The 13634-nt window shown below is 55.2% G+C and overlaps 6 protein-coding genes across 6 annotated transcripts; 2 read left to right on the top strand and 4 right to left on the bottom strand.

The window, feature by feature from the left end:
• Window positions 1-200: 200 nt before the first annotated feature.
• SEPMUDRAFT_33172 (translational machinery component) lies at window positions 201-677 on the bottom strand (the record flags this gene model as incomplete). Its single annotated transcript, XM_016908529.1, has 2 exons — window positions 201-515; window positions 591-677. The coding sequence occupies 2 exons, from the start codon at window positions 675-677 to the stop codon at window positions 201-203; spliced, it is 402 nt and encodes a 133-aa protein (XP_016765395.1).
• A 477-nt stretch (window positions 678-1154) lies between these two features.
• On the top strand, window positions 1155-3514 carry SEPMUDRAFT_146346 (Tim44-domain-containing protein). Its single transcript, XM_016903590.1, has one exon. The coding sequence runs from the start codon at window positions 1218-1220 to the stop codon at window positions 2967-2969; it is 1752 nt and encodes a 583-aa protein (XP_016765394.1). The 5' UTR covers window positions 1155-1217; the 3' UTR covers window positions 2970-3514.
• Window positions 3515-3801: 287 nt separating this feature from the next.
• SEPMUDRAFT_146345 (DNA primase large subunit) lies at window positions 3802-5597 on the bottom strand (the record flags this gene model as incomplete). Its single annotated transcript, XM_016903589.1, has 3 exons — window positions 3802-4103; window positions 4165-4481; window positions 4541-5597. 3 exons carry the CDS (start codon window positions 5592-5594, stop codon window positions 3951-3953), a joined length of 1524 nt encoding a protein of 507 aa, XP_016765393.1. The 3' UTR covers window positions 3802-3950.
• Window positions 5598-6238: 641 nt separating this feature from the next.
• SEPMUDRAFT_130051 (uncharacterized protein) lies at window positions 6239-9365 on the top strand (the record flags this gene model as incomplete). The annotated part of the gene is made up of 1 exon (XM_016902328.1): window positions 6239-9365. The coding sequence occupies one exon, from the start codon at window positions 6239-6241 to the stop codon at window positions 9131-9133; it is 2895 nt and encodes a 964-aa protein (XP_016765392.1). The 3' UTR covers window positions 9134-9365.
• Window positions 9366-9367: 2 nt separating this feature from the next.
• SEPMUDRAFT_113271 (uncharacterized protein) lies at window positions 9368-12276 on the bottom strand (the record flags this gene model as incomplete). The annotated part of the gene is made up of 4 exons (XM_016901022.1): window positions 9368-10808; window positions 10866-11763; window positions 11826-12210; window positions 12262-12276. The coding sequence occupies 4 exons, from the start codon at window positions 12274-12276 to the stop codon at window positions 9368-9370; spliced, it is 2739 nt and encodes a 912-aa protein (XP_016765391.1).
• Window positions 12277-12342: 66 nt separating this feature from the next.
• SEPMUDRAFT_57501 (epsilon subunit of F1F0-ATP synthase N-terminal domain-containing protein) lies at window positions 12343-13540 on the bottom strand. Its single transcript, XM_016909438.1, has 5 exons — window positions 13331-13540; window positions 13116-13246; window positions 12914-13002; window positions 12771-12860; window positions 12343-12716 (listed from the first exon to the last, which is right to left on the bottom strand). The coding sequence occupies exons 1-5, from the start codon at window positions 13486-13488 to the stop codon at window positions 12684-12686; spliced, it is 501 nt and encodes a 166-aa protein (XP_016765390.1). The 5' UTR covers window positions 13489-13540; the 3' UTR covers window positions 12343-12683.
• Between the last annotated feature and the right edge of the window lie 94 nt (window positions 13541-13634).

Here is a 13634-nt window from a genome sequence, read left to right as displayed (position 1 = left end):
CCAGTTTGCTCTCATCGTAGTCGCACATGGGACTGGATTGCAAAAATGCCTTGGGAAGGTGACTCAATGTAGTTATGCTCCCAGTACACGAGTTGAGCTCTAAATCTGGTGGCACGGGGTGAATCGATTTGATGATGCCCGGGAGAAACGGTTTCTGGGATGCCAGTGTGGAGCGAGACACATTTTCACATCGATGCCATCTAACCCAATCTTCTAGGCTTCTTGCCTCTCGGCCCACCCTGCTTCAACCTCGTGGCATCGACCACACTGATGATGCGATTTCTGATGAACCTTCCTTCACTTCCCAATATGACCTTTGTGACCGCTTCCCTGCCAGCTCCGAAGCCTCTGAGCACGACCTCCAACCGATGCATGTCGCGCAACATTCCCTTTTCTTGCATCTGCTTCAAGGCGAAAGCCGCAAGCTGATATGCTGCATCGTAACTGCCTCGCCCCGCTTTTTTGAACCCGATGTTGCCGCAGCTAATGGACAGGAGCACGTCCACCATTTTGTTCTGGTCCTTGGCGGATGCTGAAGTGGCCGAGACGCCCGAAGATGTCGTTTGCGACGCAGGCCTAGGCGGCTGCACGAAAGTCAGGTGAGTGTTGTGTTTCGTAGCGTAGATGTGCAATCGGTGTGGTTGTTGTTCCTGCGAGCCCCCGGCCAGCTCGTCCATGAAGGTGGAATTGCGCAGCTTGTCGGTGTCGGCATTGAGGAGGTCGCCAATGGAGGGCATGTTTGCCTGCTGTCCACGTCCGCGATGTCGAGGATTGTTGGGGGTGAGAGACCCCAGCGAGCCGAAGGCATCGCCAGAGAATGATGAAGACGACGGAGAAGACGGCGGAGGTGCCGCTACTCGAGGGGCAGTGACAAAGGCACGGTATGGGACGGCAGGCAGCAGTCTTTGGCGACAGCTGAAGCACGTAAACGAGCGAAAAGTGCGTGGGCTCGCCATCATAGTGCAAGCGGATGTAGTCTGATGATGGTGTGCATGGAAGACAGAAGTTGCTTGTGCGGCGAGCGGGAGTGGCAGACCACCGTCAGCCTAAGACCCTCCGGGCTGCTGAGGTAGATCTTCAACTGAGGAAAGTATTCTTCCTCTTCCGCCTCTTCGCCCTCTTCTTGCTCCTCTGCGCTCATCCACCTCTCATCCGTTCACACCAACCGCTCGTCATCCTCGTCGTCCTCGTCATTATTGCCGTCGTCGATCCGGAGCATGAGCACATCCGTACTTCGCGCCCTGTCATCGCGAGCAGGAGGCGGCCAAATATCACACCAAGGCCGCACTGCTGCCTACCGTCGGATAGAAGCATTCGCCAGACAATACAGTGCAGTGTCCTTACGGACGCGCCAGCTTACTGGGGCTCGGCCATCGGCCATAAGACCGCAAATATGCTCGCAGTCGCATTTCCTGCCGCCCCCAGCACTTGCAACCTCTCCGGCCGCTTCAGCGCGATATGTGAGCTTCAAGGAACTACGGGAGCAGCGCGCAAAGGAGAAAGCGGCGGGAGGCCAGCAGGCTTCTGCGAAGCCAGCAGCTGCGACATCAGCGTCTGCATCAGCGTCACCAGCTGCAGATGCACAGCCAGAGCATACCACGAGCAAGGCCGCCCCCGAGCGATCTGCTGCCGATGATGCGTTTGCCCAATTCAAGGCACAAGCTGACAAAGAGTGGGAGGCGCGCCGGAAGAACGCCGAGCGGGAACAGCATGAGGAACAGAAGCAGGGCGAGGGCGAGGAAGGCGCTGAGGGCGAGCAGAAAGAAAAGAAGAAGAAAGACGATGCGGCTCCCCCTCCGCCACATGGCGGTAAAACTCCTTGGCAAGTCTTCACCGAGACTCTACAGCAGGAGTTCAAAGCCAGCAAGGAGTGGAACGAAAGCACGAAACAACTGGGCGGTACGATCCACGATTTTACGCAGAACCCAAACGTACAGCGGGCCAAGAGTGCGTACAGTAAGGCTGCAGAAGCTGCAACTACTACAACTGGGAAGGCGCTGTTCGGCACAGCGAGCGCCATTGGAAAGGGTGCCGCCTGGACTTGGGACACACCCGTGGCTAAAGTCGTGCGAAAGGGTGCTGCAGCTGTAGGCTCGGGCGTGGACAAGGCCACGAAGCCGATCAGAGAGACCAAAGCGTTCAAAGACGTCAAGGATGTCATTGATGATGGTGCATCATCTCGTTATGGAGGCTGGACGGAGAAGGAGGAGCGGCGACGGAAGCGTGAAGAGCGAGACTCAAAGATGGGATTCAATCCTAATAAAATGCCTGAGAATTTGGAGGAGGATCCAAACGCGGGGACAAACGTGACGGTGCACAAGGATGCAGCATGGAAAGAAGCCTGGAAGGATTTCCGCGACAACAGCAGCATCGGAAAACGGTTCTCCACGTTTGGTTCAGTCTATCGAGAGTCGGAAAACCCGCTCATCAGTACCGCTCGCAGCGTCTCCGATCGCATTGCTGGGTTCTTCGCCGAAAACGAGACCGCCATGGTCATCAAAAAGTTTCGCGAGATGGACCCCAACTTCCAGCTCGACCCCTTCTTGAACGACATGCGAAATTACATTCTGCCAGAAGTCCTCGAAGCATATGTCACCGGGGATGTCGAGACGCTGAAGCTCTGGCTTTCGGCAGCACAGTTTCAGGTGTACCACGCTCTGATGCAACAATATACCACGGCCGGGCTGAAGTCAGACGGCAAGATCCTGGATATTCGTGGCGTCGACATTCTTTCGGCCCGCATCTTGGATCCTGGTGAAATTCCTGTGTTTGTGCTCATGTGTCGCACGCAGGAAGTGCATGTGTATCGCAACGCCAAGTCTGGAGAATTGGCCGCCGGCATGGAGGACAAAGTGCAACAAGTCACGTACGCGATAGGCGTGACAAGAATCCCCGAGGAAGTGAGCAACCCTGAAACCAGAGGGTGGAAATTTATCGAGATGCAAAAGAGCGCTCGAGACTATCTCTGAGCTCGATGCTATTTCTCAGTCCCCTTCGAGCTCCATGTCACTGGCGACTGCACGACTGCGATTCTGCAGACCAGGGTATCTGCTATGGGCGCAGGAAATGCTTTCATCGTGGTCATCCGCGCCCAGGATCGCAGCAGTTGCGCAACACGCTTTAACACGCCGTCTGCGGCTTGTGTCCGTATCACGGGGTCATCTACTCGCGCAAGGTAGCAACCGGGGATGCCTCGGCGTCCTCTGGCATGTACAGCTGTGGTGTACATAATGATTGAGTGTTGCCCGCGCTCAGAAAGCCTTCGGCGTTGGCGGGTCATCGATTTCCCGCCATTGTGCGCATTAGCATCGAAAGGAAGAGCATAACGATCCGCACGGCATCGACGCTGTGGGCCATATCGGTCCACTTCCCCTCCACTCCAGTGTGTATATATATCGAGAGACCTATATGACTTGTGCTTGTATGATATCGGGCGAACAGTTCGGATGGGGCCCTGTACAATAACGCAGTTCATGCCACGACAAGGCGGCCTTGCCCAAGCCGAAAAGCCAAGAATTTGCACTTCCAGCTAATGCGTTGAATGAAATCTTGTCTCTCTTCAGACCGCCCAAATTGAATCCCTTACATTTTTCTAGACGTTCGCGCAGCAGACCTATACACACTGTGCATATGGCGCCATGAGCACAGGAGCAGATGGGGCCGACGACGATCTGTTCAATGGTACGCCGTACCTTTCGCCATGTACAAATTTCTTTTTAAAAACTAACATCCCCTGGACCGGCACGGCTGCGCTCACCAGTAGGAGGGTAGCTAATGGTAGGGATACATGGAGTGCTCGGGTCTGATATTAGAGCGGTGTATCATTTTGTCTACATTCGAGGCTTTCGAGGAACAGCTCAAGACATGGCCGCAACCTCGCCAGCGAATAATCGTCAAATGTCATTATTCCCCCGCAGTATGCCAGAATACCTGTATGGAGGGGATCACGGCTAATCTGCGGACGATGGCATTGGCTCGTCCACGCCAATGTCTCCCTTACGAATCTTCCCGAGGTTCTTCAGCTGGAAGCTACGCTTAAAGTACGTATTTGGATGGAGTATAGTGTCCAATTCACTTGCCGGCCATAAGCTTTCGTCTTTCACCTACACACGATATAGTGTCAGTAATGCTTTTTTTCCCGGAGGAAGATGCTAGCATTCTTACCTTCTTGATCTCATTCTTGTGAGCTGCTTCAAAGACTCTATTGCATGCAATATGGTATCTTTGCCGACCAACGTCCTCTCGCACGCCCTTCAATAACTCTCTGTCGTTCACTCCAACGTTCTGCAACAAGGTGATCAGGTTATCGGGGCTGTAGGTCCGATATGGACAACCATGGTTTTGTCCGCTTGCAGGTAAAGGTTCTGTGAGGAGCTTGTTGCAGCTGTAGGGGGTATAGCCTCGACCTCTTCTGTTCGAGTCGCCACCCACATCGCCATAGGCGTGGCGAATGTTGTAAAGATATTCGGACTTGAATTTGTCTGAAATACCACAGTTAGTCAAGGGGTGGTCGGCACCCAAAACGACAGGTTCCACCTACCATCTGTCACAAGCTTAAAGCTCCGTCTCCAGAAGAGTATACATTCCTGCAGATTCAGGCCCAGCCCTTTGAGGAACAAAGTGTACTGTAGACGCGAGTAGTGCTTGAGGTGACTATTCTTCTTGAGCTCACGGTGCAAGTTCTGCATGCACAGGGGGAAGTGCTGGCTGTATGAATCGATTGACGCCGCTGTGACGTTGGTCATGTCACCCAGACTGGACTCTTCTGAATAGCCCGCATCTGGCGCCACGAACGATTGAGAAAGGTGATGCAGTATTGGAGCCAGTCTATTGTCTTCGTCCATGCGAGGCAAGAATCGAGCGGCAACTTCCAGGCCTGACTCCAGCTGTCGGGAAAATTCATTTACAACCATGCTCATCTGCTCACGGACATGCACGTAGGCTTTGCCTTTTTTCAGCAACACCTGTCGCCTCTCCACCAGCTCAGGCACATTCTCCCACTCGCACTTGAACCAGTTCTCCTCGTCCGTCTTGGCGAAGAAGCCGGTTGCAGCCTTCAGCTCTTCGAGCAGCTGCGCTTTCTCGTCCTCGCCCACAGTCTCCCATGACATTGGCAGTGCTTCGATGAATGCCCTTCGCTCCCGCAGGTCGTCCTGCTGTATGCGCAGCTTGAACAGCTGACTTTCGAGCCTGGCGAACCGTTGTCGTAGATCTTGCGTGCTGGAGAAGGCAAGTCGGAGGGTCCAGTGGCTATAGTGGTCACGCTTCCTCTGCATTGGGATATCATTGTGGCGCGCGCTGTTGCTGGATAGCGGCATGTGTTTGTCGAGTATCGGACGCATGTACTCCTCTGTTTCCGCAGGACTACGATTGCGGAAGTGGCACGACTCCAGCTCGGCGAGCACCTTCAGGCGAGCAATGGCCCATTCCTCGAACTGCTCCAGCGTCACGTCGCCGGTAGGAGGGATGATGTAGAAGTTCATGCGGTGTGCGTAGTCCTGCTCGGCAAAGGTGGCCGTCTGGAACGGCGCCTGTTTGTGGTGGACGGCGCGTTTCTTCGCGTCGATGCGCGGCGCGTGCGCTATTGCCAGCATGTCTGCGGTGAATGAGGCGAGAGTAGCGTAGAGGGAGGAAGTGTCAATGGCGCAGAGAGAGAGTGTGTGTGTGTCTGGGGAGTCGGTCGGTGGGTGAGATCAATTTGTCGCGTCCTACCTGAGGGAGCACGCGTCGCGGCGCGTTAACCTGGCTAAGGTTTCATTAAGGTGTAGAATAGAGACTTGGCACGATCATCGCAACCGCGATAAATTTTTGATGATAAATAGTCAGTAACCATAGCAACGCTGCTGCGCCAAGTACTTCGTACTTTCGTACTGACAAGACGACAGCCAGCAGCCCAGCCTTACGTTGTATCGTCTTCACCTGAACGTTCATTCGTACCGCCATTCTATCGCACCACACCGCACCACACCGCACCGTACCAGCATCCCGCAACCCGTAGGACACAAGCCCCAGATCGACAACGACATTCCCTCCCGTCAACCCCACCCCACTCCACTCCACACCGCCCCCAGCGACGAGAACCATCCAGACTCCAGACCGGCTTTATTCGATCCCAGCAACCTTCGACAAGCACTGCAGACACCATGGTTTGAAGCAGTTGTGCGCGCAATCGCCGAGTTAGAAGCGCGCAGGCGCGGCGTCGTCGAGAGCCCGTCCCGCTCTCATTCACACAAACGCCATGTCTGCCGATGATGGCTTGTCCGCTCCCGGGAGCAGCATCTACGATAGCACCAGCATGTTCGTGGGGGATGGAACCTGGGATGCTACTCGTAATACCTTCCTGCTGCCCAATCTCCAGGGCCTCAACTTCGATACCATGCGGTACAATGGAATGGGCAATCGCTTCCGAGGCCTGTCGCAATATCATACCCTCATCTTGGGTCACGGAGTAGTGGCTGCCATCACGTTCATGGGTGTTGTGCCCGCCGCCATCTTCATCGCGAAATACTACCACTCCGGTGGAAGGTTGGCCTACAAGCTGCATGTCTACCTGCAGATCTTGACAGTCTTCCTAGCTACAGTGGTGCTAGTGCTAGGCTGGTTCGCAGTGGGGCCCGATAGGAGCCTGTCCAATCCTCATCATGGTATTGGAGTCGCTATCTATGTCTGTGTGCTCGTGCAGTTTCTCTATGGCTGGTGGATGTCGCGGCGGGAGCGAAAGAGGACAAGTCCACATCCGACACTACCTTTGAAAGTGCATCTGCATCGTTTGTTCGGACGCGCTATTGCTATCCTGGCATTCGTGCAGATTGCGCTCGGTTTGACGCTGTACGGCTCTCCGTTGGTGCTGTTTGTCTTGTATGCCTTGGTCGGGACATTTCTGCTCTTACTTTACCTCGTACTCGAGTACCGAAACAAGCCTCGCATTGGCGATAGGGTCTCGCCGTCTGGAGCAAGGTCCGACTACTACTCAGACTACACTGGGAGCTATCTGACCGGTGATCGCACGGAGCTGACCGAAGATCGGCAGTCTCGAAGGAGTAGTCAACAGCACGATGAGAAGAGCAGTGGAGGATGGGCCAAGAAGGCACTGGTAGGAGCAGGTTTGATCGGTGCATATAAATGGTGGTCCGGAAAGCGGAAGAAGCAAGACACGGATGAAGATCTGTACACCGAGTATACCGAGAGCAATGTCGACCGTACGCATCGCCCGCCTCGCACTCCTGGGCCTTCGGAATCATCTATAGCACCTTCTGGACGGCCGCCGTATGAACCGCCCGGAAGAACACCTAGCAGGCCACCTCCTCCTGCTAGCTACGCAGGGCACAATAGACCGCCGAGTCGAGGGAGCCACATGGCTCGACCGCATGGAGACACTGTACTGTCCCCCCAGACCTGGGAGAACGACGACTACGATGGAGATGAGAAGTTAGGCGACAAGCCGCGAGACAACACCTGGCGCAATCGACTCCTAGGCGCAGGAGCCGGCATTGCTGCTTTCCAAGGAGTAAAAAGTCTGTTTAGTAGCGGCGGAAAACGCAAGAACGGACACGGGGACTCACTTGTCAACTATAGGCCTCCGCATGGGAACAATCAGAGTACAGTTAGTCAAACGGATGTGTCCCGGGTGGAGGCAGGCCAAGCTCCTTTTTCACCAGACGATCCAGGAAGAGTTCACAGACCGCAATTCTCAGAGACGACGCAAATGACACCTTCGCGGCCGCCTAGGAGAAGAAGACCTAGTGTGAGCTCTGTGTCATACGATGAAGACGGTAGTTATGGGCCACCGCCAAGAATGAATTCCGACGAGCCAAATCTGCAGAAGAGCATTGCTGCACTGGGCGCCGTAGCTGGGCTCAGAGAGTGGAACAAGCAACGGAAAGCTCGCAATGAGCGGCAGAGGCAGGAGCGCATCCGACAGGAGCAGCTCGAACGTGAAGAGCAATACACTCGGCGAAATTCTAATCGATACCCTCGTCCCCAGGATGCAAGCGGTCGAAGAGCTAGTCACTCCGATACGCTTATGACTGGTCCTGAGCATGCACCTGGAAGTCATCCTTCTGGGTCGAGACAGAGTATCAGACCAGATATCAGTCAACCTCCACTGCCGATGGTTGCGGGAGCAGTTCCTCTATCAGTCCATGATCCGGACCCATTCCATGTCCACCAACAACAGCAGCAGCATCAGCAGCAGCAGCAGCAGCAGCATCTTCATATTGTACTGCCTCCACCACCTCCTGGTCCACCACCCAGTGATGGCGCTCGGCCGATAGGATATCAACCTCCACCTCCGGGCTCACTGCAAATGCCTCAGGGGGCAATCGATCCAGATCCATCGAGACTAGTATCGGAACAAATGCAATCATCTAGCCATTATCACGAAGATGTCACAATCGCTGCTACATCTGCCGCGACTGCGAGTGCGGCATTGGCAGCAGGCCATCAGACACAGTCGTCATCGCCAACAAGGCGACAACACTCGCGGACAGGTTCAGAATCCAGAGTTCCAGGTCGCAGGGGAAGCACGACTTCAGCTGGCTTTTCAGGAGCCAGCGCCTTAGGTGGTGGACAGAGCGTGGAGACCCCGCCAGTCAGTCTCAAGATGAAGATGCATCCGGACGGTCAACATGTCACCCTTCGACGACTGAATGAGGAGGAAGCCGCGGCCGAGCGTGCCGCTCGTAGACGCGAGAGAAGGGCTCGACGAGCTTCTAGTCTGAGCAGCGCCGAGGAAGGACCATCGAGGTATCGAAGGAACGGCAGCAGGAGACCCTCCAGCCAGCAGCCCATCACAAATGTGCCTGTTCCGCCCCCAGCGTTATCGAACTCAGCCATTGCGGGTCATCGACCTCCGTCAGAGCTCAATCTACCTCCTTCGCCGCCAGTGCATCGTGTTCCACAGAGTTCGGCATCGCCTTCTGGGATGCCACTGGCGACTGGGCCTGCTGGAAGCGGGACGGTGGGGAGTCCTGGTACCGTAGGAAGTCCTGGTACCGTAGGAAGAGGAGGAGGAACAGATCTCGGGACAGGCACTGATGTCAGCGCTTTCGACAACAACCGGAGACGCCGGCGGGCAGAAAGAGCCCGGAGACTGGAAGCATCCAACCGTGGTGCCAGGGTGGAGTTCTCGTGAGCACACGCGCACAAAACTTCCACAAACGATGTGTACGAAATTTCGGGCTGGGCCTCATGAGCGTTCTGAGCGAGCATTGTTTTGCGTCTAGACACCCAACTTGAGAGAAGGTGTCGGTGCACTTAATGAGCTACGAAATCTGTCTGGACGAATTCATGGCAACTTCTTGCGGAATTCTGCTACCGGAATTGTATGTAGATGAGGCTGTTCATAGAGTGCTTGGAAAAGTAATTTTTAGGAGCCTTGCCTGCTGACTCCACTCGCCCATGCCTGCGCACCGATCCGTCTTTGCTTCCTGGTCTGCTTCTCACGTGCAGCGGCCTCTTGAATACATGCAGCTTTGGTCCTGTTGTTCATCGACATGGCTTTTTGGATGATACTGCGGTCGGTCTTTAGTTTTGCAAAAGGAGGCGGGACCATATTACTACTACTACCAGAAGGAGCTGTGGCCTCGGTCAATTCTTCCCAAGTGTGCACAAGCCTCGCGGGCGTACAAGAAGTACCTGCAGCTTGTCTCAGACTCGTTTGGGCAGAAGCTGTGTGCAACAAAGGGGCAGGAGAGCGCGGAAAGATGGGAGGTGAATCTTCTCCTCGGACTCTGTCGCCGCCGTGTGCAAGTGTGGGAGTCATGATATCTCGTGCTTTCAGAATGTGAGAAGGCAGAATAGGGCCATCCCCGTGGTCATCTTCTGTGATTGTGACACGGGGAACACGGGGACCTGGCTTCGATCCATCTTGCCAAGTACGAGTGCCACGTCGCGGCCGGCTTGTAGCATGATCCATGTCTGTGACTCCGGCTTCTGCTTCTCTTTCTCTAGTATTGGCCTTGCCATGTTCGAAATGCGGGCGCAGTGTTGCAGCAACATCCATATCAATGCTCTCGCGATAGGGAATATGTGTTGCTGGCGACAATATTTCGCTTGTGGCTTGTTGAATGTCGGATGGAACGAAGTCGGTTGTAGGGGCAATATGCTGTGCTGCGTTTTCAGAGCGCAGAATTGGAGGTTGAGTGGCAGCTTCGTTTGACGGATCGCTCGTCCACGCAATCGCAAGGTCAATTCCTGCGCCTGTAGCGTCATCTATATGATGGAGCAGATCTGTGACATCCGGTCTGTCCGAGTTGGCACGTTCAACCGGCGGTCGACCTGCTGAGGCTTCCGCTTGTATAGCATCGGCCACCTGCAACAACTCTCGTGACAACCGCAGAAGCGCAGTTACGGTCGGCGCACCCTTTCGCAAATTCATGACCACGCGTTCCAGTTGTCCACCACGCTCGAGGATCACCGCATCAAGACCTTCTCCGAGGTCGGAAGACACAACTGTATTGCCAGTGCTTTCGCGGCTGTCGATGTAGTCCCTATCGGCATCGCCTTCAGAGGCTCGGGACGACCGAGACTGTGAATGGGGGCCAATTCCTTCATTTGTCTTGGGCTTTGAGCTTCCGTATCCAGGTGTTGCTGAATCCATCGAGCTGTTGATCAGAGCGTCCTTGCTCTCGTTAGACGATTCCGATCCCCTCGCGAGTCGCATCGGAGTCGCCGTAGCATTTGCGTCGGCCTTCAGTTGTGGAGCTACGTCGAAGGGACTCTCGGAACATACATTATGCGGGGATGAGGCAGCAGCAGGCTGGGTAGTCTGGAAGGAAGTATCTGAGGCCGTCTCGCGCTTTTGTATGCTACGCATATCCGTCAATAATGGCAGTACAACGACCTCATCCGTGAACCGCACTCACCCAAGCTCAGTCAAACAGTCCGGACATGCATCGGTCTTCTTACACTCCGAATATCGGGTCAAGTTGCGTGCAGTGTACGGGCTGGTGACCTTCACTTGCTCCAAGCCAGCAGGAATGTGCCGACCTCCATGAACCTGTTTGTAGATATCCTTGGCGTCTCCGAGCAAAGCTGCTTTACGACCGTGGCGCACGCAGGAGTCCCGTCGACCGTGTAAATGAGAGAAAGTGCCCATGGTTGCCCGTGTTGCTGTCTCTGCGTGCTTCGGCCATTCCGTCGAATTCACTTGATAATTTTGAAGAGCAGATGGCACCTTGGCTTGGTCCAGACCATCTTGACTCAAGCTTACACGTCCACCAGCTGGGATTGCAGCAGCCAAATTCATCGTGAGCGGTGCTGCTTCGAGAGCACGACCCGAATCGCTTGCTGAGCTCGAAGTAACCCCCTCTGCTGGCGATTTCACCATGGGTATCGCTCTCTGGGGTAACGGGGAATACAGCTCGGCGTTGTCGACTGGGATCGATTGATACAACGGAGATTCTGGAGACTCTGGCCGGAACAACACGCCTTTGCCTGATCTTCGAGTGAACCGCCGGACATGCAATGGGAATACAAGTGGCACGTGCTCACCAGCATCAGGGAGATCGCGGTGTTCGGGTCTCACTTTGGACGAGCTTCTCGGCCTTGCTTTTGTTTCGAATGCTTTGATCCGATCTGCCACTTTTACAGATTGGATTTTGTTGATTTGGTTTCCAGTCCGCGCCTGAGCCGCAACTGTGTCCGCACTACCGTCAAGCTGCGCTTCAGCTTGGATTTGACTCGAGCCGGAGCGGTCTTGGTTCTGGATATAATACTCGTCGCGCTCGACCGTATGCTGGTCCCGTCGCACGAACTTGGCCCCTGTGTTTGACTGGTCGGCACTCTTTCGAGAGATGAGATATCTTCGTAGTAACGACCTTGACTTTGAGGAAACAGGGAACGTGCCGTCAGTCGTGATTTCGCGTAGATGCTGCCAGGAGGTGTGTCGGCGAGTGTGTCGATCGTGCTCAGGGTGTTCAGTGTCGCTAGCGATGACTTTCTGGAGAACGGCAGTGTGTGATCGAGGTCGGGTGTCGGTTGCCGCTCGGGATCTGGACTTGGGTTTGCTGTAGATTTCAGAGATGCGGAGGAGGTTGGAACTGAGCCATGAGGATACAGACTTCTCAGAGAGTCTGGAACAGATCGCTTCGTCGAAAAGGCGTAGGTGACTCTGGTGTTGGCACTGTCTATGGTATGCACCTCCGCATCGTTCGGCTTCTTGCGCCGCGCTCGATCCTTGCGCGATCGAAAACGCAAAAACCGGTGACGCTGTAGAAAGGCATCAGCAAGGAATGTGAAATAAGACTGCTTGGACTATACTGTCTGCTCGCCCATGCCCGCCCAAGACCAAACGCGGAGCGTGACAGGGTATGTGATCCAGTTGTGTGCAAGAGGCAGGGACGGAGACTGCCTCGGTGTCAGGCGTGGTTGGCATCTACTGATATTTACATGAATGTTAGGGTATAGAGTACACCAACGTGCTCGAGGAGGTTCCGGGAAGATGGTTCTTGTAGGAACGCAAAGCACGGCATCAGCAGTGTGGCAGCTGGTGAGTGGCAGGTGAGAGGTGCAGTGACAGCTTCGGCTTCGGCCTGGATCCAGAGCCGCTGCAGCAAGTGCCAACCCGTCTCAACTCAGCGGGCAGTGGCAAGCAAGTGTCGCGGGCAGCAGGAGCAACGTCTGCATCGGGCAGTTCACACTTCCAAATGGTACTTTATACAGTATTTACATTTGCAGCAACTCTACTTGAGCTGAGCCTGCAGGGTCTCGAGGACCTAGATCGGTGTTAGCAATGTGGTATTGTGGCGCAAGTACATGGCTCGACATACCTCCAGCTCTATCTTTGCTTCGGCAATGTCCTGCTCGCTACCACTACCGCTGGCAATCTTTTGTGCCTCAGCGATCTGGTTCCTCACGGCCTATATATGGTTAGAATGGTCCCGGCGGTGCGTAGGGGTGTGATTGCACATACCTCCGCGCTGAATGCTTCGAGCGGGTATCCCTCCACAGCGTTGATGCTCAGCACTGAGTTAGGCTGCACGGTTGCAAAGCCGCCAGATACTGCACACGACATGTTAGCCGTGCCCGGTGCACACACACCTCAGAGCTCCGAGGCGCTGGTCGGGTCCGTTTGTATCCGTCCTCAATTTGCTCGTCACGCTGTGCTCACGTACAGAAAAACTGCTTGCTACCACCCTGCTCTTCAATGACCTCCACAAGGCCTGGCTTCAGCTGCTCAATGGATGGGACATGGCTGGCGAGGACACCCATCTCTCCGGACTCGGCGGGAATGTTGACTTGCACGCTGCTGTCTGGTCAGTGCTCGTGGTCTGGCGGGCGCATGCTGGCGTGCGAGCGAGCGGCTTGTGCCATGCACAGTAGGACGTACACATCCTTGGACTTGTAGATGGCTTGGTGAGGCAGGGCCAGAGTCAATTGGATCTTGTCGGATGCGACATCGGCATAGCCTCGACGGAGGGCGGGCGCGGCGCGAAAGGCAGAGGGCGCAGCCCTGACAGCACTTCGGGCGAGTCGGAGGGAGTTCATGGCGTGGTATGGCGAGTGAGATGCGGCGGTGGGGTGGTGGAGGTCGTAGAAGAAGAAGATGGTAGAGTGGGAAGATCTGTAGCTTGGGATTGACGGAGGCAGAGATGTGCTCCTTGCGCTGGGACGGACGCAGCCGAAGCCGAAGC

Source organism: Sphaerulina musiva (genome assembly GCF_000320565.1).
Source record: "Sphaerulina musiva SO2202 unplaced genomic scaffold SEPMUscaffold_1, whole genome shotgun sequence".
Taxonomy (NCBI): Eukaryota; Fungi; Ascomycota; class Dothideomycetes; order Mycosphaerellales; family Mycosphaerellaceae; genus Sphaerulina; species Sphaerulina musiva.
Note: the sequence above shows the minus strand (reverse complement) of the source record. Positions and strands in the feature narration are given on the sequence as shown.